The sequence below is a fragment of the Ziziphus jujuba genome, chromosome 7 (genome assembly GCF_031755915.1).
Source record: "Ziziphus jujuba cultivar Dongzao chromosome 7, ASM3175591v1".
NCBI lineage: Eukaryota > Viridiplantae > Streptophyta > Magnoliopsida > Rosales > Rhamnaceae > Ziziphus > Ziziphus jujuba.
The window spans coordinates 27,363,067-27,388,296 of NC_083385.1; the positions used below are offsets into that span (position 1 = coordinate 27,363,067).

At 31.1% G+C, this 25,230-nt stretch overlaps 2 protein-coding genes and 1 pseudogene across 2 annotated transcripts; 1 reads left to right on the forward strand and 2 right to left on the reverse strand.

The window, feature by feature from the left end:
- Window positions 1-2,643: 2,643 nt before the first annotated feature.
- LOC132804502 (uncharacterized) lies at window positions 2,644-3,706 on the reverse strand (annotated as a pseudogene).
- A 659-nt stretch (window positions 3,707-4,365) lies between these two features.
- LOC107425660 (uncharacterized protein At2g29880-like) lies at window positions 4,366-4,941 on the reverse strand. The gene has a single exon (XM_016035678.3). It carries the CDS (start codon window positions 4,939-4,941, stop codon window positions 4,366-4,368), a length of 576 nt encoding a protein of 191 aa, XP_015891164.3.
- Window positions 4,942-18,209: 13,268 nt separating this feature from the next.
- On the forward strand, window positions 18,210-20,349 carry LOC107425668 (uncharacterized). The gene is made up of 2 exons (XM_016035686.4): window positions 18,210-18,576; window positions 19,444-20,349. Exons 1-2 carry the CDS (start codon window positions 18,328-18,330, stop codon window positions 20,074-20,076), a joined length of 882 nt encoding a protein of 293 aa, XP_015891172.3. The 5' UTR covers window positions 18,210-18,327; the 3' UTR covers window positions 20,077-20,349.
- The last annotated feature ends 4,881 nt before the right edge of the window (window positions 20,350-25,230 follow it).

A 25,230-nucleotide genomic window follows, 5' to 3' on the forward strand; every position in this document is an offset into this window, starting at 1 on the left:
GTGTTAAACCCCTCGGGTACTGGGTATTATTTATCCGAATAAAATATTAATTTATTTGAGTTGTATAATATTGTTGTTCTAGGAGCACGTGTGCGTCGTGGAATTGATCCCATGGAGGATCTTGGGTTAATTGCGTGCTCGAGATAAGTGACCCACCTTCAAAATTAATTTTGGGAGTCAAATTAATTATATTGTGATATTTTAATATTTGAATGTTTTTATTTTATGTTAATTGTTAGATAAATTGTGAATTAAATTTTGATGCCCATATTTGAATAAATTGAAATATATGATTTTTGATAAATTATGGAAATCTAGATTTTATGAAAATTTGATATTTAAAGGAATTATAAAAGTAATATTATTTGATTTATTACGGAATTTATTTGTGAATTTATTTTGATTAAAAAAATGCATTTATATAAATTTATGCATTGTGAAAATTATTTTATGGTATTGAGGATTTGTGGAATTAAATTACATATGAAATTCATGTGGTTTTAATATTATTTTTGGTATAATTTGATTTTAAAGATTTAAAGGAAAATATTGATTTAAGTTATGGTGCTTTCAAAAATATATTTATGCACTTGAAATATTATCTAGTTGATTTTATGATATGAGAAAAATTATATATTATTGATGGATTTATGCTGGTGTTATTAAAGAAAAATGTGGGATGGAGAATTTGAAAAATGGTATAATTCCCACGGTGAGTTTTGGAAAAAATATTATTATTTTTTTATATAATATGGTTATTTATTTTAGATGCATTCAAACAGTACTGGTGTTCTGTACTATGTATGTGGATGAGCACGCAAGTTATAATGTCTCCCGTGAGTTGCCATTGGACTGAGGGCATGCAAGTTTGATATTGGCCATAAGCCGCCCTCCTCCATGGCCGGATTGACAGTTTAAGCAGCGGCGCTGTCTGGATGCCGAAGCAATCATATGCAAGTTTCTCTCTTTAACCTCCCGCTAGATGGTGTTCGGGACGCTGGATATCATAGGGCATCACTGGTATATAGTGTGGTGCGTCAAGTATTATTTTCCAGATATAAATTTCAAATGCTAAAGGTTTAAACTCGTATTTAAATTTAAATGTATTTCAATTGTTTTATAATCTATTTCCAATTAGTATTTTCTAAGATACAATTATTCATATTTTATGTCACTTATTTTAAATTACTGTTTTTAAAATGCATTTTGCCATAAAAATATTATATATATAGATTGGTTGAATATTTCAAAATGAATATTATAGTATTTTTCTGCCACTTATTTTACAGGATTGTTTGTAATTATTTAAATTATATTTTTGATACTGTTTATTTTGATTTACTAAATCAAATTTTATAAATTATATATTGAATTTTTCCTTTATGTTATATTTCTTTCATGCAAGTATTCTAAATTTATTTTATTATATTTCATTACATTTTATTCATATTTGGATTATTTAATTATTTATTAGATTAATTATTCCTTGATTTTTGGGGCATAAAATATTGGATTTTGTAAAAATATTTTAAAAGAGGAACTTTTCCAACGGAGTGAATGGTGAGGATTTTAAGAGAAAATATTATTTCCAATTAATTATTATTAATTAATTATTTATTCTTAATTAATCAAATGTGCTATAATTATCGTTACTATCATAATTGTACAGTAGATAGGATCACTCACTGAGATGATTAGCATCTCATATTTTTAAATTTCGTTCCCTTAAGTCCAAGTTAGTCGACGTTGATTGTCCGAGGGCGAACTCAATGTCTCAGTTCATTGCCAAAAGTCCAAGAAGCATTTCTTTCTTCTTTTTCCTCTCCATCTTGTATTGATTCTTTATCTGACATTGTATTAATTTCATATTTATTTGTATAATGCTCTGTATACTGTATTGGATACATTTTATTAAATACTGTATTAATTTTCTGTTATTATTTTTGAGTGCTGTAAATTTGTGGAAACAAATTGTAGTAAGGTGGGAGGAATAAGGTGGTGTTTATTGGAGTGTGTTTTATGTGCAGGGAATTTTGTGGTAAGTCCTACCTTTAGGGGAGATGCTGCCGGATTTTCCGTTGGAGGATCCGGTAAGGTTTCCATGGGATCAGGGCTTGTTTAGGGTTCCGGTGAAGAATTTTGGATGGGTCTTGACAATGTGTATTTTATTAGAATTCTATATGGAATTTAATAGAGTTTGTGGAACTTATATTATAGATTTTAACAGATTTTTATGAAATTCTAATGATTTTAAATTTTTTTATATAATTTATTTTACTATTTTGGTGAATAATATAATTTATTTTAGTAAAACAATTATACTATAAGTAAAGTTTTTTTTATTACTTTTATTTATTCATTTTTATCATACCATTAGCATTGTTGAACATTTATGATATTAGACAAATTAACAAATATTAATAAATAGGTAAACAACATATACATGAATATTAAATTTAATAATATCATTCTTGAAATATTATTAAAAAATGAAAAAAAAAAAAACAACAACACTGATATCATCTCTATTATTAGATAAATATATCAAATAGTCTTATATCATCTCTATTATTTATTATTATATGCAAAATTTTATTTAAAAAAAAAAAGAACTCATTGCTCATTACTTTGATTTCTTGAATTTTAGACATCCATCCACATATTTTAAACAATTGTAGTTCTCCATTCATTAACATTGTCTCGATGTTGCTCTTGACTTTCAAACAGCTCCTCAAAATTATTTCATTCAGCTTCTTATGTTAATAACGGTGATGGAGATTCATCATTTGGCTCTATTGGAAATTCATCAGAGAGATGTTCTTTGCGAAGAAAATTGTGCAGTTCTGCACAAGCTAAAACTAGCTCTGATTGTGTCTTCAATGGAAATGGAGTCGCAGACTTAAAAATTATGAATCTAGATTTACATACCAAATATCCTCTCAATTACATTTCTTAATGAAGAGTGATGGAGATTGAGCAATTTAGCTATAGTTTTAGGGTAACGGCCTAGATCAGAAAAATCTTGCAAATGATATCGAATCCCTCGAAATGGAGCTAAAAATTGTCGACGATTTGGAAATCCACAATCCATCAGAAAAATATTTACCTAAAAATATAAGATATTAATAATTAATCCATAAATATTATTTTTATAAAAATTAGTATATATTGAAATATATATATATATATATATATATAATAAAATAATATATACCTTGTGGCACTTTAAGTCCATTCCTCCTTAATAAAACATCATATAGCAATTTTGAATCATGAGCCGAACCCTCCCATCTACTGAGTACGTATATAAACTCTAAATCAAAGTTACAAGCTACTAATACATTTTGTGAAATTTTTCCATGGCGATTACGGTAGCTACTTACATCACGACCCTTTATTGTTGTTGGTATATGTGTGCCATCAATAGCTCCAATACAATCCTAAAAGAAATAACAAAATTTATAATTGGCATAAAACATAAGGTGTTAGAATAATAATTACACACTAATAATAACAAACCTATTACAATAATTATTATTATTTCAAAAAAAAAAAAATAGATAAAACATCCATTACTTACCTTGAAGTAAGGGTAAAATCTTGTATGTTCTCTTATTTTAGTTGGCACTGTAGATTTTGGTTTAACCATCATATTTGGTGCTATTATGTTCAAAGCCCTCAAAACTTTATTGAAGATTTTGCTCATTGTGAAATGTGATCGACTAAATGTTTCATGACTCATACGATAGTAAGAATTTTGACCTATGATAAGTAAAAATGTTGTAGGCATTTCTTCAATGCAAATGAATCTTATATCCTGCAAATATGTTTTTTCTCTAATAATTTGACATAGCTTCAAAATACATCAGGATACATCCTATATAATTGTTGAAAATTTTGAGGATCTTTTTTCAATACTTTGTGAATATAATTATACCCTTTGGGAGTGATTGGTTGCCGAGCCAGTGGATATTCGATATATCCACTACATATGCTAATTATTAGTGCATTTAATACCTCAAGTATTGCTTGAATGGCTAACAATATTAATTTAATGGTTTCATAAAATTCTTCATCTTCTTGTGTATCTCTTTCTCCCACTTATTCTCGTTCCATTTTCTCTATTGATCTAAATCTTAACATCAAATATTATTAGAAAAATATAAAATGAAATAAAAATAATAACATCATGAAGGGGGAAAAAACTCTTTAATAAAAAATTCAATTTAGTACAAACTGAAAAATAAAGCAAAGGAAAAAAAAATTTACTTAAACAAACTAGAGAGGAAAATATACTAAAACTAAAAACCTATTTCGTAAAATAGTTAATAATATCCAAATAGCTAAATATATATATTTTAGCACTCATTCCATATTAAATGATATCCATTCTGAGTGCTCTTCAGGTAACATATTCAATAATGCATCTTTGACTTTCATTTTCTGAATCAACGTAAGTGCTTTATAGCTGCCATGATTATCTAAATTTGGAGTCTCCTTAATAGCATTCCAAATATCATTCTTCTTCTCTTTTTCACTAATTTCATTTTCCCTTCTCTCCATTAGGCTATACATTCCTCGAATATCAGTGGCAATTTTTCCAATTGAATCCAAACCATGAGAAAGTTTTTCTAGAAGATCAACTTGAGTAGCATTCTGACCAAATGAACAAGTATTCCCTTCATATTCACTTCTAGTTCGTTTTCTTTGAACAATATTTTCCATCGGAGCTTCTAAATTTGGATCGAGCTCTGGCATTGATGGTTCATTATGTCCGGGTGAAGGTGCTTGGTATGATGGATCAAGTTGAGTTTGCATGTGTACCTCGTTAATCTCATCATATACATAGTCATCTATCCTAACATGTGTACTTTCATCTTGCCCATAAATTCTTGCATCTTTATCGTCTCCCAATATAGTTTTTTCCAATGGCAGTTCCATTTCCAACAGCAATTTTCAAATCCTCTAAGCCAGCGAAAGTGTCTGATCGAAGGTGTTTTTGGTTTGGATGAGACTGGCAAATATAAAAAATAAAATAAATATAATATTATGTTAGCATATAAAAATACTAAAAAATATATAAGATATAATATAAATTACATTCTTATCAAAATTTATAATCTCACCTTAAAGTAATTATCTCATATTTTATCCGTGGCAATGAATCTTTGTGTGGTTGGATCCCATCCTAAATCAGAGTTGAAACGCATAAGTTGAGAAAATGTTTGATAACGCGTTTTAAACTATTTCAATCGACTATGATACTAAATATAATTCTTATTACACCCAAATGCTTCATTAAGCATAGGAAGTATCTTGCTTTCCACAGGTAGCTTTCTAAATGCACCATTACTGTCATGCCATCCACGATTAGCAGCATTAACCATCAGTTCCAATAACATATTACTTTCCTGCAAGGTCCATGTGTTATATGCAATTTTAACTTTTCGTTGTAAATCTCCTATTGTATTAATGAATATCTAAATATAAAGCCCATGAATAGTTGAAACTCATGTTTATATATATATATATATATATATATATATTATAAATCAAGCATATATTAAAGAAGATCAAGATCTTCACATTCCAACTCAAAAATCCAAGCACCCACCAAAAGTATCCAAGGAAGTTAGCTTAACAAATCAAGATTCTATATTTCAAAGTGGGAAATTAAAAACACCAAAAAATCAAAACACAATATCGATATTTATATAGAGGAGGAGTCAATATATGAAATAAATTATCCTACCATATCTCTGGGAAATTTTATCAAATATATTTTATTAATGAGACTTAAACATATGATGTGCATGAACACAAGTAAAAGGAGCCTATAAGATTTATGTGGATAAAATGAATTCATATAGAAACTTTAAGCCAAAAATATTTGAATGAACAAATTACAAGATTCAATAAGATGGTTCGGAGCATACTAGTTGGTGTGAATCATATTGGTTCATACAAGAAAACTTTATTCGAACAAATCCATTAATATACAAGATAGAATGGAATAAAGTCGGATTGTATTTATCATCTAGCTATATTGTTTGAAGGGTAATGGGTGGTCACACATATCTATCTAAATGTGTGTGTGTGTGTGTATATATATATATATATATTGGTAGCCACACGTACATATTGTTGATTGCATAATGCAGTGGTTCAACTTAGTTCTGTTAAGAGCTTTTTGACTATCTTTTTTTTTTTTTTTTAATCTTTATTAAAAGCTTTTATGAAGAAGGCTTGAAGTACTATTTACAAAAAATTAACAAATATTTATAAAAATAACATTAAGCCTTAAAAATTAGAAATAGCTTATTAGAAGCCATATTTATGGAACCATCCTTATCCTTACTAGGAGGAGTCCTAATGTATAATTTATTCTTTGTTTAAGAATCTCGAACAAGATGCAAGCCAAGTATGAGATATAAATCATAAATTTTGTTTCAATTTCATATATAATATCTTTTATAGACAGAGTGTCTCATGATGCTAGCATGGTGGTATCCTAAGATCTTCAATGATTTGCTATTTTGCAAGATTTCAAAGATTCTTGGTATGCAAAAATAGTATTATAGGATATTAATGATAATTGATTTTCAATATCAACAATATTCATATTTCTCTAGAAAGTTGAGAACTATGTTTTCGTTCTTTCTTGCGTAATATCAATTAATAGTAGAATTGTATATTTTGAACTAGGATTCTGTTTTTGAGAAATATGATTAATAATAAAGAGTTTCTAGGATGCAATTTTTTTTTTCTAGTTTTGTTTTCTAAAAGGTTCTAGAGTTGATGTTATAATAGATGTGGAATATAAGGGCACAGTAAACATTGATTTTGATTCAAATGCGGAATATAGTAAAATATTTTTCCAGTTTATATTCTTTTTACATAGCAGCAACCAAATAATGAATCCTGCTGGGTTGGAGGCTTCCTATAATCTTCTTTTTCTATATGTGTTACATATGTACAATGAGTTAAATCAAACTTTTATATATATTATATTAAATAAAATTTAATCAATTACTCTTTCTTTTGCCGTGGGTTGAAGGCTTCCTACATATGCTTCTTATACTTATGTTCTACATATATCCAAGAAGTCAAATCAAATTTTTGTATATATTATATTAAAATAAAGTTAAACCAATTACTTTTCATTTATTCTTTTTTATGTTTTCAAAAGAACAATAGGCTCTGACACATACAAAGCATAAAGAAAAAAGAAGAAAAAATTGAACATACTCAAAAGCCCAGATCAAGCAAGGAAGCATGTGGAGAGAGCCCATTTTGATTGCCGTCAGTCTATTTATTTTGTCTACCTATTCGTTCGTCTAGTTGGGTTGTTAGTTAGTTATTTGTTCCATCTCAATGTAATGTCTCTTTCAGTATTGGGTTCTAAAGTCTGATGAAATCTACGGGGTGGAGGCTAGATTTGTGAAAGCCTTGAGTATTTACACCTAGCATCTTAAAATCCAATCAAATCTATCAATTTGTAAAATCCTTCTAAGTTAATGACTTTTTGAATACCAGCAGACTTTTATAAATTTTTAAAAAGTCATAATTGAATACCATCAAATTTGTATGGATTTTATAAAATTTTGAATTGAATACCATAAGATTTTAATAGATTCCATAAAAATCTTAATTGAATACCTTTAGACTTTTAAAATCTTTTAAAATCCTAATTGAATACACTCCCCCAGTTAATTATGCATTTTTTTTCTCTTTTATTTAAATATTAATTGCCTCTTGAATAATAAGATAAGTTTATTATAGTAAATTTGAATTACTTGCTATGTTTATTTTTTATAATGTATTAGTTTTACTAAATAAATAATTAAACAGATAAAAAAAAATGTTGATATGAATATAAAATAGGTCAACATGGATAACATTGAATCAGCAGGAACACGACATGATAAATAAATGGCCAACACAAACATGATAAGATAAATAAATGAATTGACATGTGTGACAGTCCAGACCACCCGCATGAGATATTGTCCTCTTTGGGCCTAGAGAATCCTCTTATAACCCAGCCCTCAAGGTTTTAAAAAGCCTCTCAAGGGAAAGGTATCCACACCCACTTATAAGGAGTATTTCGTTCCCTTTTCCAACTGATGTGGGACTTCACAACATGAGTACGAGAACTCAACGTTTAAAGCGGGTAGTGCCATGCTTTTTTTCTTTGCTTTTTTATTTTTTATTTTTGAGATATACCTCTAGAATGTTATGCATAAATTTATTTATAATATGTTAAATATTGAAAATAGATACATTTACTTCTAAAAAGAGATTATTTTGATATGTAATACCAAATTGAATTCAACATTGAACCCAAAATAAATTAGGATTGCATTGGCTTATTTTTCTTAAATGCTTGTGTATGCATAATCTTGAACACTTGAAATATATATTAGCACATGTTTAGTTTGAGTTTTCTTCTTCTTCTTCTTCTTATTATTATTATTTTAAAATAGTGTTATTATTAGGATCTTCTTGTTGTTTTTGGGTTGTTGCTGTTGGTTTATATATATGTATATCTTTGATTGTGATTGTTTTTCAATCTCAATCATTGATTGTCCATAACCAGATATATATATATATATATATATGTTTATATACAATTTCGTTATAGGAAATATCAACTTCACTTTATAATATGAGAACATAATATCATTTTAAGAGATCGGTTTTAAAATGGCTATTCTGTCACGCAACTATTAGTGTTAAAATAATAAATTAATCAACAAAACAATAATTAAAAATAGTGTAAATTTAGGACCTACACACATGAATATACTGTATTTTAATATATAATAAATCAGATTTATGAAGCTTTACTCGCAGCCATTGAATTTTATGAATATTAATCTTGCAAAATAGAAATCAAGAATTCAGAGTAGTTCCTAATGGATACATTCTTCTCTAACTTTTTTCTTTTATATTTTCACCAAACAGATACCATAAATGTCTTAGGCCGTAATCTCTTTATCGTATGTATCATACTAATTGATTGATGATTTATTCCCTAATATATATATATATATATATATATCTATAGTTGAATGATAATAATAATAAATAAATATATATAATATAGTAATATAGTAATAATAAAATAGGAAATAAGTCAACTGGACTTTAAAAGAGAATAAGTCCTTCAGTTCAATTAGTTAATTGAAATATTACAGAGAGTATATCCAAAGGCTCTACTACAAAAGTTAGTAAACAAATAAGTTTCATTATTAACACAAATAAGTGATGTAAGTGAATCACATGATTATGACTAGTCGATATAAAATATCTAAAAGTCTCCCACTATGACTACATAATCATCACATAAAACAACAGACGTGTTTACTATAGAATCTTACAAAACAAAATACCATTTTATTTAAATATATAGCATGCCGATAGGATACAACAATATATTATACTAGACAGTAGAGATTATCCTAGTTTAACTCTCAAAACTAGATACCATTTCAACTAAATATTTTGCATACCATAAACTCAGTTAGGTAATAGAGATTTACCTACTCATGCAATCTCCCCATAAAACGATGCCATTTCATTCTAGTACATTGCATACCAATAGGATACAACAATATACTTAAACTGGAGAGTAGGGATTTACCTGGTACATGTGGATCAATGTACACATAGATACAGAGACTAAAGACTTAAATAGGCTTACAAGCACAAATAACACCAATATGTGTAATGGACATCTCATATATATATAAATAATGATCCATATACATACATACATTGCTCACAAGGCAATACTCAATCATGTACAACATACAGCATGGACGTTATCACAGACTACAAAACTTCTAATAAGCTATATTAGTCTCAACTACTCCATAATCGCATACAGGGACACATGCTCTTAGAATAAGTCCATAAACTAGCCTTTATTAGTGGATCTACCATCATATCGTAACAAGCATGTACACAATGAAATGAGACTCTCAACAAAAAGATACAGCTGCAGAATTACCACTAAACAACATTATTGGTTATATAACAAAGTGCACCTAAAAATATGCATTATAATCTCAAAACACGCCACATACTTTGCCTTTAAAATAAAAGAAACTATAAGTGTTTGTCCAACAGTAATTCATAAAATAGTTTCTACTGCCAAGATAAATAACATTCTTGATATTACACTTTTAAATCATCAATTTATATAATCATATGTAGCCATCATAATTAGCTTACAAAACCTTACTGTATGAAAGTAGTGTTGCATTGATCTTAAAACAAATATGGTTGTCTCATAATACACATAATCGTGACTACTCAAGTATTTACCAGAACACACCCACAACATAAACAATATACGATGGAGCACAATTATAACAGCCCAGACCATCCGCATGTGGATATTGTTCGCTTTGGGTCCAGCCCGCATGGTTTTGTCGAAACGCGTCCATAAGGGAAAGGCATCCACTTACTTATAAGCTATGCTTCGTTTTCTTTTTCAATAGATGTGGGACTTCACAATCTACCCCCCTTAGGGCCTAGCGTCCTCGCTGGCACACCAAGCCAGGTACTAGCTCCAACTATAACAGCCTAAACCACCTGCATGTGGATATTGTTCGCTTTGGACCCAGCCCGCACGATTTTGTCAAAACACGTCGTACGAGGAAAAGGTATTCACACGCTTATAAGTCATGCTTCGTTTTCCTTTCCAACCGATGTGGGACTTCACAACAATCTTGAGTGAACATGAAACTGGTAAATGTAAAAGAATACTGAACTTCTCTTATTTGTCCTTTTTATCACTCTCTCATTCTTAGGATACAAATCACTAGAGAGTTCATCATCTTTATCACTGATACCATATTAGGAGAATATTGTGCATACTACAACTTTTCACAATCATATCAACATGTGTTCTAATTGAGACAACTATAATACACAATTAACTTTGTTTAAAAGAATCTTTATTTCTAGTACAAATGAAACCTCTTTAAGATCTTTCATATCGAAATGGCTACAGAACAATAGGTTTGTCTTAATTAATAGGTCAGTATCAATGGAAGCCAACAATATATCTTTAATATACAATACTATAAATATTAAATTACTCTCACTGACTCTCAAACATATGCATAGATCAGCATTATTCTCCTTAAAACCATTCTAGATGACAACTTCATCAAAATTAAGATACCACAATCCCAAGGCTTATTTAATACCATAAATAGACTTATTAAGCTTATTAAATAAATTTTCATTACTCACTGCCTGGAAGTCAATTGGTTGGACCATATATATACATATCCAAATACAAATCTCTATTTAAAAAAGCAGTTCTGACATCCATTTTGATATAACTCCAAATCAAGGTAAACCATAATTGCTATAATAATTTTAAAAGAATCATTTATAGATACATGAGAGAATGTTTATTTATAGTCAATTCCCTCCTCTTAACCATTGGAATCTTTCTCTTAGTCTGAAATATCCTTTTGTAACTAACAGGTTTTGCTACTTTCAGGTAACTCAACCAAAACCTACATATCATTGGATGCCATGGATGTCATATCATCTTTTTATTGCATCCAACCAAAAGTTAGTCATTGAACTACTTATGCTTTCTCATAAGTGACTGAATCCAAAAACCACTTATATCCAACTTATATTCCTGAAAACAAACCACATAGTCTTCATGTCTAATAAAACTTGACCTTTTTGTGACCTTCTCAAAGGCACATTAATAATAATTGTAACGAGAACATCTCATTCATCAATAATAATTTTAACAAGAACATCTCATTCTATATCAATGGGTTCAATCCTATCTAACTACTTGTTCCATGTTTCTCAAATCAACAATATCTCTACCGAAACAATAACAATAGGAATAAATACACTTTCCTCCCTGAATTCAAGTTTCTCTTGAACCCTTGCACTCACCAAAATTGAAACATCTTCAAAATAAATAGCCTTATCTAACTTAATGATCCTGGTGATGTGAGATGGATAATAAAATCTGGGACCCCTGGATCCTTTATAAAAACCAATAAACTAACCATTAAATATTTTATCATCCAACTTCTTAATTTGGGAATTATAAATCATAAACTTAGTTTTACAACCTCATACATAAGAAAATGTGTAAACTAGGCATAACTTGTCACCTAGAAGAAAACTGATATATTAAAAGTTACTAAAACAAACTTCAATATATCCACCAAAGTGCAATTTTTTTTTCTTAATTATACCTTTTGCTAAGGAGTGTTAGGTATTGTAAACTACGTAACAATATTGTAATCATGCAAATATATTGTAAATGGCCTGGGTTCTTTATAGTTTTGGCATATCTATCATAGTAATCACCATCTACATCACAGCCATCAACTTCTTATACTATTCTGAAGCTTTATCTCATCTTGAACTCATTTAAACCAAGGTGTTTAACTCCTCAGTAATAACCTCAACGTATCTATAAGAGGAGAGTCATCAATATAGGAATAAAATACCCTATAATGCAGTCTTACAATGGTTAGTCTCAAGCGGCTTAAGATTCATTATCATGTCATCAACTTTCAAAAGTTAATGAAATTGTAGCAAAAGTATCACTATTCACAAAGGAATTCTTTCTTTCCAACTGTTGAAGACACACCACCTTTTTGTGCAGACTTGGCATTAAAGTCCTTTTTTCTTATCTGCTTCTGACTTTGTCTTTTTTTTGAAAAGAGAAATCTACTTGAATTTGTCCTCTTGATTGGTCGCAAAAGTAAAAGATTTATACATGTTCAGCTTGATTTTACCCTCCTCCTTGAAGAGAATAACAGTTTACTCCTTTAACCTACATGCAAACTTCCTAATGTGTTGAGGCTTGAACTAATATTGTTAAAAGAGACAGAAAACTCCTCGTTATAGTTAAAAATACTCCTCACTAATGTCTTTATCAAGGTCTATAAGCTTGATATAATAAGAGGAAAGTTTTAAGATAAGCTCATTCACATCACTAATTCCATCATATACAATAGAGTTTAATAAAGCTAAACAATGGTGTTTCTCAATTTATTAAAATTAATAATTTCCAATTAAACCAACTTATGAGCCTATTCATAGTGTAAATCTTTAGAATACTTAAAAAATTCAAAATCATACATGTGATTCTCTATGACCATTATACAGCACTTATACAAGTGCTTCAAGTCATTACACAAAATTTAGCCTTGACAGTACCATAATTATTTAGTACTTCCAATTGATCAATTTTTAAAGCTAAATCTAGCTTTATAAGACTCAAGATTATTATCAGAATCTTTCACCGTTCTGATAATTACTCTATTCAATTTTATCATAGCATTCATAGGCAGAATATTAAAGGTGCTCCCAGCTGTGAAAATAGCAAAAAACAAGAATGTATTACATCACAAGGACTATACGAATACTATCTTCTAGCCCTTTTTGTGCATATCAAAATATAATATCATTAGGATCCTCGTAACACAAAGAATACCCACACACGAGTCGGGGATAGTCAACAAATCATCACAATCAAATGCATTAAATTAAGTCATTGACAGGGTAACTTAGAACCTGCTATTCATGGTATTCAATTAATTTCCACTGCCATTCCAAGTATCCTACCAAGTAATTTAACCACCGTATGGATGTTGGTTCATAAGTGGGAGAGAATGAGTAACATTGACAATTTCATAAAATAAGCAAGCTAAGTCTTATGATAGACAAGCATTTAGGCATCCTGTCCATTATGCCAACTTCGTACTGACACTTATAAATTAGATAAATTAAATATAACAAGAAGCAAGTACATAAAATATGATTTACTATGTCAACTTCTATTACATTAACAATTTCATGATATAAACAAATTAATTCTCATGATAGATTAGTATTTAAAATTCCAAACTACTATGCCAACTATGCGTTAAACCTCATGACAATTTATGCCAATCTTCAAACAGAAGAGCACTTAACCAATTCTTACCACTATGCTAAACATGGCATAAAGCCTTTCAATGGGGTAATTTAATCAACAATATTTAATTTAAACTTTGAGCATTTTAATTAAATAAAATTAGGAATGGAGATAATTTTTTTCTTAAATGAAATAAAACCTTATATATAAAATGAATAAATTTAAAAAAAAATTTTTTTTTTTTGGGGAATCGGCTGCTGACATTAGCATATGATGTATGCTAACGTCAGCTTATCCCCAACCTCCAGTTGGGTCGTGGGTCAACCTGATCTGCTGGTTAATAGGTCGCGTGACTTGCTTCCCTGACCTAGCTGTAAATCACATTGTCGACCTTCATTTTCTAGTGTACTGGTGCCAATCTCTGGTCTCTCAATGGGCGACATTTAACCCACATCAATTTGGCCAAAAAAAAGGGCCTAAACAGCTTATTTATTTATTTTTTCTTTCCTAGCCATAGGTGTTTCATAATTTATCGGTATTTACTTGATCTCAGACCAAATTGAGTGCTTAAAATCAGCCCAATCCACTCGAGAATCAGTTTGAAGCAAAACCCAAGTCTCAATTTCATCAAATCTTGTCAAAAAAGAAAAAAAAAATGCCTAATGAAAGCAAGGGTTTACCATGGAGTTTTAGTGAGTTACACGATTTTACATCATCTCGGACAAAATTGAAGCCTCTAAATCACTCCATTCAACCTAAAAAACAATTTAAAACACACCCCAAGTCTCAATTAAAACCAAAACAAATGTCACAAAGCTTTGCACAAATCCGATATATTTTATAACCAGAACCCGATACTACAACCATATCCTCATAATTTGAGATAAAAATATAATATGTATATATTTATTTGATTAAAGGCACTAGAAAAATAAAATATCGAAATGAAGTCAATTAATAAAACTCAAAGTTTAATATCAATCAAACAACTGTCGGTATATGCAGTAATAGAATCCAAATATACCTACAACATAAAATGCATAAAATACAGTCTAATGAATTTGTGTGTGGCTTTGATATTAATTATTAGTGCTAAAACAATAAATCAATTAATAGGACAATCATTTAAAGCACCATCAACCCAGGATTTACACACATGCTTATATTGTATTTAAATATATAACAAACCAGATTTACTAACTTTTACTTGCAGCTATTAAATTTTATAAATATTAATCCTGCAAAATAGAAATCAAAAACTCAGGAATAATGCTTAATGGACACACTCATCTCTAAATTTTCTCCTTCAAATTTTTACCAAACAGACACCATAGATGCCTTAAGCTTTAATCTCTCTATCGTATATATCGTACTCAGTAGTTGATAATTTATTCCTTAATTTATATATATATATATAATTAAATAATAATAATAATAATAATAATAATAATAAATTCAATATAGTAATGTAATAATAATAATGATAATAAAATAGGGAATAAGCCAATTGGGATTTAAGAGAGAACATATCCTTCAATCAATAAGCCAACTGAAGTATTACAAAAAGTACGTATCTAAGGACCTTACTACAAAAGTTAGTGAACAAACTAGTTCCATTATTAGCATAAATAAACTATGTGAATGAGTCACATGATTATAGTTATTTCACATAAAATATCCAACAACAACATATCTAAAGAGTGGATAGGTCCATTCTTGAGTAAAATCGGTCCTCCTAAAATGATATCCAATATTAAGTTCTCACGCTATAAAATAAACTTAATCCTCTTTACAGTAGAATCATGTGTATATATATATATATATATATATACATATTTAAAGTGAATATGATTGTCATAATTTTTAAGAAATATAGATATTATTGCAACTTATAAAAGAATTATTTTGAATTTAGTTTAGTTTTAGTTTTAGTTTACTTTTGTTTTAATATGTCTCAGTCAGTTTATTTATTTATTTATTTATAATATATTTTATAAATAAGTTTTTTTTTCCCTTTGTTTTGATATTAAAAGTGAAATATTTGAACTTTATTGTCGACTTAACATTAAAGAAATAGGGGATTAAAATATGTAAAGAAGCACCTACTATCTCACATCTTCGTTACATTGACAACCTCTTAATTACTTGTCGAGCCAACCCACAAAATGCGAAGGAGTTAGACAAGTTTAGAAACTTTATAGCTCATGGTTTAGACAGCAATCAAACCAGAAAAGTCTCAAATTTTATTCTAAAAAAACACACCAAGGAGCAGCCCGTTTTAAGGAAACCAAAACTGGCCTAATCTACCTAGGAAACTCTCTAATTTTTGGTAAAAATAAATACAAGGAAGTCAGTATACTAAAGGGGACAGGGTACAAAGTAAATTAAAGGGTTGGCAAAGAAGATTTCTTTCAAAAGAAGGCAAGGCTACTTTGATCAAATCATTGGCAATGGCTATCCCAGTTTACAATATGTCGACCTTCAAAGTCCCAAATGGTATCTACAATAATTTGGATGCTATATTGAGGAGATTTTGGAGTGAGGCAAACAAGGGCCATTTTTTTGCGCTTAAGGACTGGGCTTATGTGAACCTAAGAACTGTGGTGCTTTAGGATTTAAGAGATTCAACGACATTAATTCAGCTGTTCTGGAAAAACTTGGTTGGAAGTTATCCAAGGGAGATGATTGCCTTTGGACACGACTCATGAGAGTCAAATATATGAATAATAAATCTTTTTTTGGATGCAGGAATAAAGCTGGAGACTCCTTGACATGGAAAAGTATCCTTAATTCAAAAGAATCATCAAGAGAGGTTTGTGCTTCAAAATTGGCAATGGATGGTCTATGGATCCTTAAGGGTCCCTAATATCAATGGGAAAACTCCAAGGGTTAGAGAAGGAGCAAGGGAAACCCAAGCTAGAGGAGTGGCCAACCTTTTTTATCCCCTTTTTCTACAGTGGAATGAAATGAAGCTGCTAGGAGTTATGTGTCCCAGTAATAGTAGAGGCTATCAAAAATACTAAAACTCACAAGTTCAGTCTTAAAGACAAGTTGTTTTGGACAGTAAAGAACAACAGAGTTTTTTCAGTCAAAAGTTACCACAAAATCCTAGCCCTTATCATTCAGCCTTGAGAGAGCCTTTAGAAGGCACTTTAGGCAGTAAATATTCATAAAAGGCTAAAGATGTTCTTATGGAGACTAGTCTCTGATGCGCTTTCTTTCAAGTATTTTTTTATACCAGATAATAAGGAAGAGAGATTCAAGTTGCACCCTGTGTGGTTTTGAAAGTGAAACAGCTACCAATTTTTTCCTACATTGCCCAGCAACAAAGGCTGTTGCTTTTAACAGTAAATGGGGCTTGAAGCTGGACTTAGTTAATAGTAGTAATTGTTCTTGAGTTGGTGAGATGGTTTGTGTCACCCTCCCCTCAGCTTTGCTCAAAGTTGGGAGGAAAAGACTTTACTTCCCTGTTGTTTGCCTTTTTTTTTTTTTTTTTTTTTTCCTTTTTTGTAAGAAAGAATATTCATCAACATCGGCACAGCTTGCATACCAGGCAATTCGACGCTAGCCATGGTAGCTAAAAATGATGAAGGAAAGGTCTTACTCCTCGTGGTCAAACCTATTAATCCCATGGGAGTTGAACGTGCTGAACTCAGAGCCATAGAGTGCACAGTTAATCATGCAGAAGAGGTCAAATGGAAGAATGTGGTTTGGTTGTGTGATGCACAACTTGTAGTTAGCTAGTTTAAAGATGTTTAGAACCTTGTGTTTGGGAGACAGTTATTTTTCTCAAGGAGAAAATGAAGAACACCAACTGGAAGATTTCTTGGACCCTAAAAGAAGCCAACCCCTGTGTTGACTTAGCAGCTAAGTATACCATCAAGCATAAAAAAATTCTATTTTATTCAAATGTAACTCTTAATTTATGTCATGTGAATGTTTTGGCCCAAATACTTTCAAAGAAAATTGAGGATTGTATGGCAGGGTAAACCTTTATTGAGATTCCCCTTTCCTTTTGTGGTTAATGCCGTCTTCATTTCATAGCATAACATTGTAAAAGTTTTCCTTTATTTACTATTATTATTATTTTTTGGTCAAGAAACTATGTATGAGTTTTTGTTTTTGGTGAAATATGTATAAACAGAATTGGACAACACGAAAATAAATTGACTCCCTTATTAGATTACACATAAGGTCCCTTTAAAACATGGTATTATGATAATAGAAATTTTTTATTTGTTATTTTTTTTTATAAACTAATAGACCACGTTAAACCTCACATTCCAATAGAAAAATCAAATAAACAAAAAGAAATTGACAAAACAGTAAAATAAAATAAACCTAATATTAAACAAACTGCTTCCCGACTTCCAAAGTTTCCTGCATTAAATATACCTTGGTCGATGTATATCATAAATTCAAGATTATTGGCTCTCCACTTTGCCCATTGTACCAAATTAATCAAAAGGAAAAAGAAAAAGAATCAAACGAGAGGTGAGAAAATGGCAGGTTTGTTTGAGAAGCAAGCAGATGATTATCTGAACGCTCGGCCAACATACCCAAAAGAATGGTACTCCAAGCTAGCTGCCCTCACTCCTCGCCGGAACTTGGCTTGGGACGTCGGCACCGGCAACGGTCAAGCCGCTATTGGTGTTAGTTTCCTCTTTACTCTTTTTCTTTATTAAATTTATACAAAATCTTGTCTATTTATAAATTTTTTTTTTTTTTTGGGTAAGGTAAAAATTAAACTGTGCTCTTTTTGTTATTTTGGTAAAAATTAAACTGTTGTTGAAACGAAGTTCGTGGTTCAATTTGATTTTCCTAATTTCAACTGTCTGATTGACTCATAAACTTAAAGGTTCCTACCTAAACCATAACATTTTCTTGGTTTCTGTGGCATAATTTGATGTTTGATTGGCTGACTTTTCAGTATTTCATGATCGTAAGTTGCTTTTGAAAATGAAATCTTTGACCAATTAGGAATATCAACGATCAGGATCAAGATCAGAGCAGTTAATTTTCATATTTGGGTTTTTGTTGAGTTTCGTGGATCTTTCCAGCCAACGTCAATAGCATCATGATAAGCAAATTAGCAACAATTTTATGTTTTGCCCAAATTCTTTCTGGGAATTTTCGTGCTTGTGTTTCCCTCAACTGGGATTTGTAATTGTAAATCAAAGTAAGTCTTGTAGAAGATATACAGTATCCTTTTACTCCAATTTTATTGAAAGATGGAAAATGTTTTCTCCCAAAACAAGCAGAAAATTTGTCGTTTTCAGCATAATCATCCAAAACCCACTTGGCAGAATCATTGATCTCAATATTATCAATGACAAATTAATAGCAATTTTCATCTTTTGCTCAATTTCTTCCTTGGTACTTTCCTGCTTACCTTCTGCTTGAAAACACAGTACCATATATTTATTTATTCATTTTTCTTCTAACAAGGGTGGGAAAATTTTTCCCTCAAAAACAAACAGAAAACAAATCATCAATCCTCCGTTGTTTTGCATATCCAGGTGGCCGAGCACTTCGACCAAGTGATTGGAACTGATTTGAGTGAGGCCCAGTTACAGCGAGCCATTCCACATCCAAGGGTCCGATACATACACACTCCACTAACCTTGACAGAAAACGACATCGTTTCGAAAGTTGGTGGCGAAGATTCAGTTGACTTGGTTACCGTAGCCCAAGCGGTGCACTGGTTTGACCTCCCAAGCTTCTATTCACTTGTCTCACGTGTCCTTCACAAACCAGGAGGTCTATTTGCCGTTTGGTGCTACAACGACATCGAAGTGAGCCCCGCATTTGATCCAATAATGAAGAAATTTCATGATACGACGATGCCATTTTGGGACCCAAATGTCAAGTATGTATTTGATGGGTACAAAACGCTGCCGTTTCCTTTTGAGAGTGTGGGTTTGGGATCTGAGGGAGACCCATTGGCTTTGGACATTCCCAAGGAGCTTTCTTTTGAAGGGTTTTTGAGGATGGTAGGGTCATGGTCGGCTGTGACTACGGCAAAGGATCAAGGTGTGGATTTGTTGAATGGGAAAATGGTGAAAGAGTTTGAGAATGCTTGGGGTGGGTCTAATTTGGTCAGATCTGTTGCCTACAAGGCTTTTATGCTTGCTGGGAAAGTTAGGCTCTAAGTCTTTTTTCTTTTTTTTTTTTGGGGTTTCAATTTTCAGGATAAGCTTTTTAAATTTGTCATTGCGGATAGCTTAATGGTAAATCTACTGTTTTATGATAATTTAACAATTTCTAATTCAAACCTCTATTTGACCAACTGAAAATAAAAGTTTGTTAAATTTCACAGCTAGAAATGTTGGTATCGGCTAGACCACCCCTCGTACAATGCAATGCAGCGATAACAACAATTATTGCTATATATGTATTTATATATATCTTCATCATTGTTTAGACATTATTTTGTAGAGAAGGGAATGTTTTAAGATAATTATCCTTATGCATTGCAAAGGAAAAAAAGAAAAAAAAAAAAATTGCCATTGCATTTCGAATTTTATCGGATTGGCAATTTTTATCCTAAAGAATTTTTTCTTGCAATTTTCATCCGAAACTCATAACATCTTTACACCATTGGTCTTTCTTTCAAATACTTGACGTAAATTGCAAAAAATATTGAGATAAAAAATAATTAAAAAAGGATTATTATTTTTTTAATAGGTTAGTAAATTATTTTTAAAAAAATTGGAAATGTAACTTTTCAAAAATAAAAATAAAAATCTTTTACATATAATAAATATTCTAAAAAACCAAAAAAAATTGAAAACTATTAAAAAAAAGTTGAATATGTATAAAAAAAATTGCATAGCTTAATACAAAATTGCAACAGTAATTTTGCAAAAAATAGAAATAATACTTTGTGCACATTTTAGAGATTAAAAAAATAAATAAAAACTTATACAAGAAAGTAATCAGGTATTTCTAAAACATAAAAGAGAACTTTGAAAATTTAATTCTATGCACTACGGTTATTTTATTTGTTATATATATTTTTTCATTTATATTTTAGAAATTTTATAAAAATAATTTTTCAAAGTTTTTTTATATATATATATATATTTTAGAAATACTTAAATCACTTTTTTTTATAGGTCTTTATTTTTCTAATCTCTCAAATATGCACAAATTATTATTTTTATTTTTAAAAAAGTGCATTTGCATTTTTATAATAATCTATGCAATTATTTTGTACATTTTCAAATTTTTTATTGGTTCTTATTTTTTTAGAATATTTATTATGTCTAAAGAATTTTAATTCCGTTTTTTAAAAAATACATTTGCAATTTGTTGAAGTTTTTTACTAACTTATTAAGAAATAATAGTCCTCTTTTTATTATTATCTTTTAATTTTTTAATTACTTAGAAATTTATAAAATTTGCATTCTGAACTATATAAAATTATATTTTGCACTTTTGTTTTGTTAAATATTTAACAGAAAAATTAATAGTGCAAAGATGTTGTGAGTTTGGGGTAAAAATTGCCAAAAAAAAAATTTTAAGATACAAAGTGCTAGCCTTGATCAATGATACCAATTTTCTAAAAAAAAAAATAAAAAGAAAAAAAGAAGGAAAAAAAGACAATTATCCTTAGGAATATATTTTGTAAAATTTTCCTTTTTTATAATTAGAAGGGTATATTTCATCCTTTGAGGAAATTAAAAATACCTTCCTCTCATGTTTAGAAAATTCTAAATATCAAATTGATCCATAATTCACTCTCTCTCTCTGCTACATGACATGTGAATAGATAAAATTATCCTAAAATTCATTTTCGGAAATGTCAAAGTTGGAAAGGAAATTGATTATCGGGATTTAGTTTTCCAGGATTATTGTTATAACCATAACTTATGTCTATCACACTTATAGAATCTCCTATCAAGATTCATTGTAGCCATTAACGTTCTCACTCCAATTGGATGTGGTGTTTCATAAGTACATAAAGAAACCAAATTCATTGAACAAATCCTGAATGGAGGTTTCCTCCTAGAACGAAGTTTTGGTCGGAAACTTTCTTCTTTCTTCTTTCTTCTTTAGAGTTTGTCATTTCTATTCTTTTTCATGAACTATATAGCTGCTATTCTCGTGGGTTATAAGAATATGGCACCAATCAAATTAAATGATGCCTTTTGGTTTTAAGAATTTTTAAATATTTTTAATTTAAATGGAGAAAATAGAGAAAACTAGATTAAAAAATCATAAAATCAATTTTGTCACTCATTTGAGGCGCACATGTTTAACATATATGGATTAATTTGAAATAATTTTGGAAACAGGAGGTATCAAATGTAAAAAAAAAATAAAAAAAAATCGTAAAATCAATTTTGTCACTCATCTGAGGCGCACATGTTTAACATATTTGGATTAATTTGAAATAATTTTGGAAATAGGAGGTATCAAATGTCAAAAAATTTATAAAACCTCCTAAACGAAATTTTGTGATTTTCAAAAATATTAAAGCGTAATTTTCCTAATGAAAAAAATAATAATAAATATGATTTGAAATTTGGATATAAACCATTAATAATTATAGTTCATCTATCTTGTCACCGTTAATGGCAAATAACAATAATTAAATAAAAATGGTTTTAATTAGGGTATTTTTCATCCACCTCCGCTAAGATTTAGGTTAATTGTATTGCACTCCTTGAAGTTTTCTTAACTTGTAAAGACCTATCATGCCATTAGATTTTAGTGATTATATGTATCATAATACATTATCTTACATCAAATCAAAGATAATAACATAATAAACACTTTTGAACTTCAAACCTAACATGTTTAAGAGATTTGATGACTAGCAAAGCCAAATTTTAAAAAATATTGCTGCTTCAACATGTTAGTAATGCTGCAGTAATTTTGGACAGCAACCAGGTCCAGGAACAGATGGGTAAATGGGCTAGAATTGAGGCCCAAGGGGAAGAGACCAAGTCAAGGCTAAAGATGAAATTAAGGAAACAGGGGGGTCATTTTGAAGCTGGTATCAAAGAGGTAGCTGTTGAAAACGGGAAGAAGCCTTCAGGAGAGGCAGGCACGCTTCAGGATGCTAGGAAATGTGTGAAACCTTGTTGGCTCAACGATTTTGTGATGCCAGGGCAGAGTTGAGATTTTTGCGGAAAGCCTTGGCTCATAACCATTTCTGTTATCTAATTTATGTTATTTTGCTATTATTTATAATTTTGAATATTTGAAAAATTGTGTGAGGTGGAACTATAAAGCCTGAGGCCACATTCTGTAAAGATGTTGTTGAACAAAGAAAATCCTTTAGAAGGGAGTTGGGCACTAACTCGAAGAGTGCAGATTTCCATTAATTTGTAACAACTGGTGCTTTCATTGAGAGACACCATGAGGAACGAAGACATTGTAGAAATCATGAAGACCATGGAGGCAAGCTTCAAACAACATGCCGAAGAACAGCTCGCCAAATTTTCTTCGTTACTAAAGCAGCATATGACGGCCGTGACGAGACAAGGGCTCTTCACCAGAGTTCACATTCGACTCACCCAGTCCTGTGGCTGACACTATCCAGATTGGGAATCCTCGGCACACACTTGATCTTCCTTCGGTAGACATCAGTTGGTTGTTTAAGACCTTGAAGGTGGATGTACCACGGTTTGATGGCACCATTGTAGAGAACTGGATCTATAAGATCGAAAAAATTTTCTCCCTGCATCACGTGGAGCCGGCAATGAGACTGGCAGTGGTGGTGTTTCATTTGGATAGGGAACCATCAATGTGGTACCAGTGGATGGAGAAAGGAGGAGCTCTACGAACGTGGGATGTGTTCCTTTATGAGTTGCATAAGCGGTTTGGTGCCTCCATATATGATGATCCGTTGGGTCGCATCTCTAAATTAGTCCAACATGACAAGGTTTCTCCGTACCGTGCGGAATTCGAAGGACTCATGACTCGAATTACAGGAGTACCCGAGTCTATGTTTCTTAATTTTTTTATCTGGGGTTTGAAATCTGATATCCTTAGGGAGATTTTGCTAGTTCGTCCACATGATTTGGCCGATGCTATGGCGAAAGCACAATTGTTTGAGGATAGGAATGAGGATCTGTTTGGGTGTTACCGGCAGGAAGACTATCACACCTTAGAGTCATCCCCACGTGGTACAAGGGTTTATTCATCCATTGGATACCAACCAGCATCACAAGAGCCTAGGGATACACCTATTACTTATCGATCTGGTTCTTTTCAGCTTGGGAACTCCAAATTTTCGTTGGGTCTAACCATTGGAACCCAACCAGCATTACAGGAGCCTTGAGATGCATCTTTTACCTATTGTGCTGGCTCTTCTCAACTCGGAAACTCCAAATTGCTAATTAAACCTTTGACATCGACAGAAATTCAGGAAAAGAGGGAGATGGGCCTATGTTTTACTTGCGATGAAAAGTACCACAACAACCACAAATGAAAAAACAGAGTAATGTTCATGTACGTGGAAGATGACGATCTTGTTGGTCTAGAGGTACTCGCACTGGCCAACGAAGCTGACACAGAGGATCATGAACTTGAGGTAAGTCTTAACACCCTTTCAAACTCTGTAAACCCCCGTATTTTTCGCTTACTAGCTAAGCATGCTACAGAAACTCTGGAAGTCACCATAGATACGGGCAGTAATAATAATTTCATCCAAGAAACTTTAGTTGAAAAATTAGGCCTGAAGTGGGAAGAGACTCGAAGGTTTAAGGTATATATGGGAAATGGTCAGCATCTGGTTTGTGACAAACAATGTTAAGGGTGCAGCTGGAGATGCAGGGTCATCATTTTGAGGTAGATTTATTTGTACTGCCGATATGGGGTTTGGATGTGGTGCTAGGAATGCAATGGTTGCGTAGACTAGGACCATGTTTGCATGATCACAATGCACTGACTGTGTAGTTCGACTGGAAAGGCCAGCAGGTGAAGTTAGCTAGTGATTATCACTTCACACCCCGCCAAGTTACTTTTGCTCAATTTAGCACAATGCTTTTAGAAGGTGATATGAGAGGAGTCTATCGGTTGTCCACCATTCCAGATTCAACAGTGGAGGAGCAACAATCAAGTACTGACAAGATTGCTTTGTTAGAAGCAGCCTTACCAGCTGCAGGAAAGGCATTTTACAGCAATTTCGGAAGGTTTTTGATGAACCAAAGCACTTACCTTCGGCCCGCAACTTTAACCACCGAATTCATGTGCAACCAGGTTCTGTTCCGATAAATGTTTGACCATATCGTTATCCTCATTTTCAGAAAGACATCATGGAAGCTTTGGTCAAAGAGATGCTCGAATGTGGG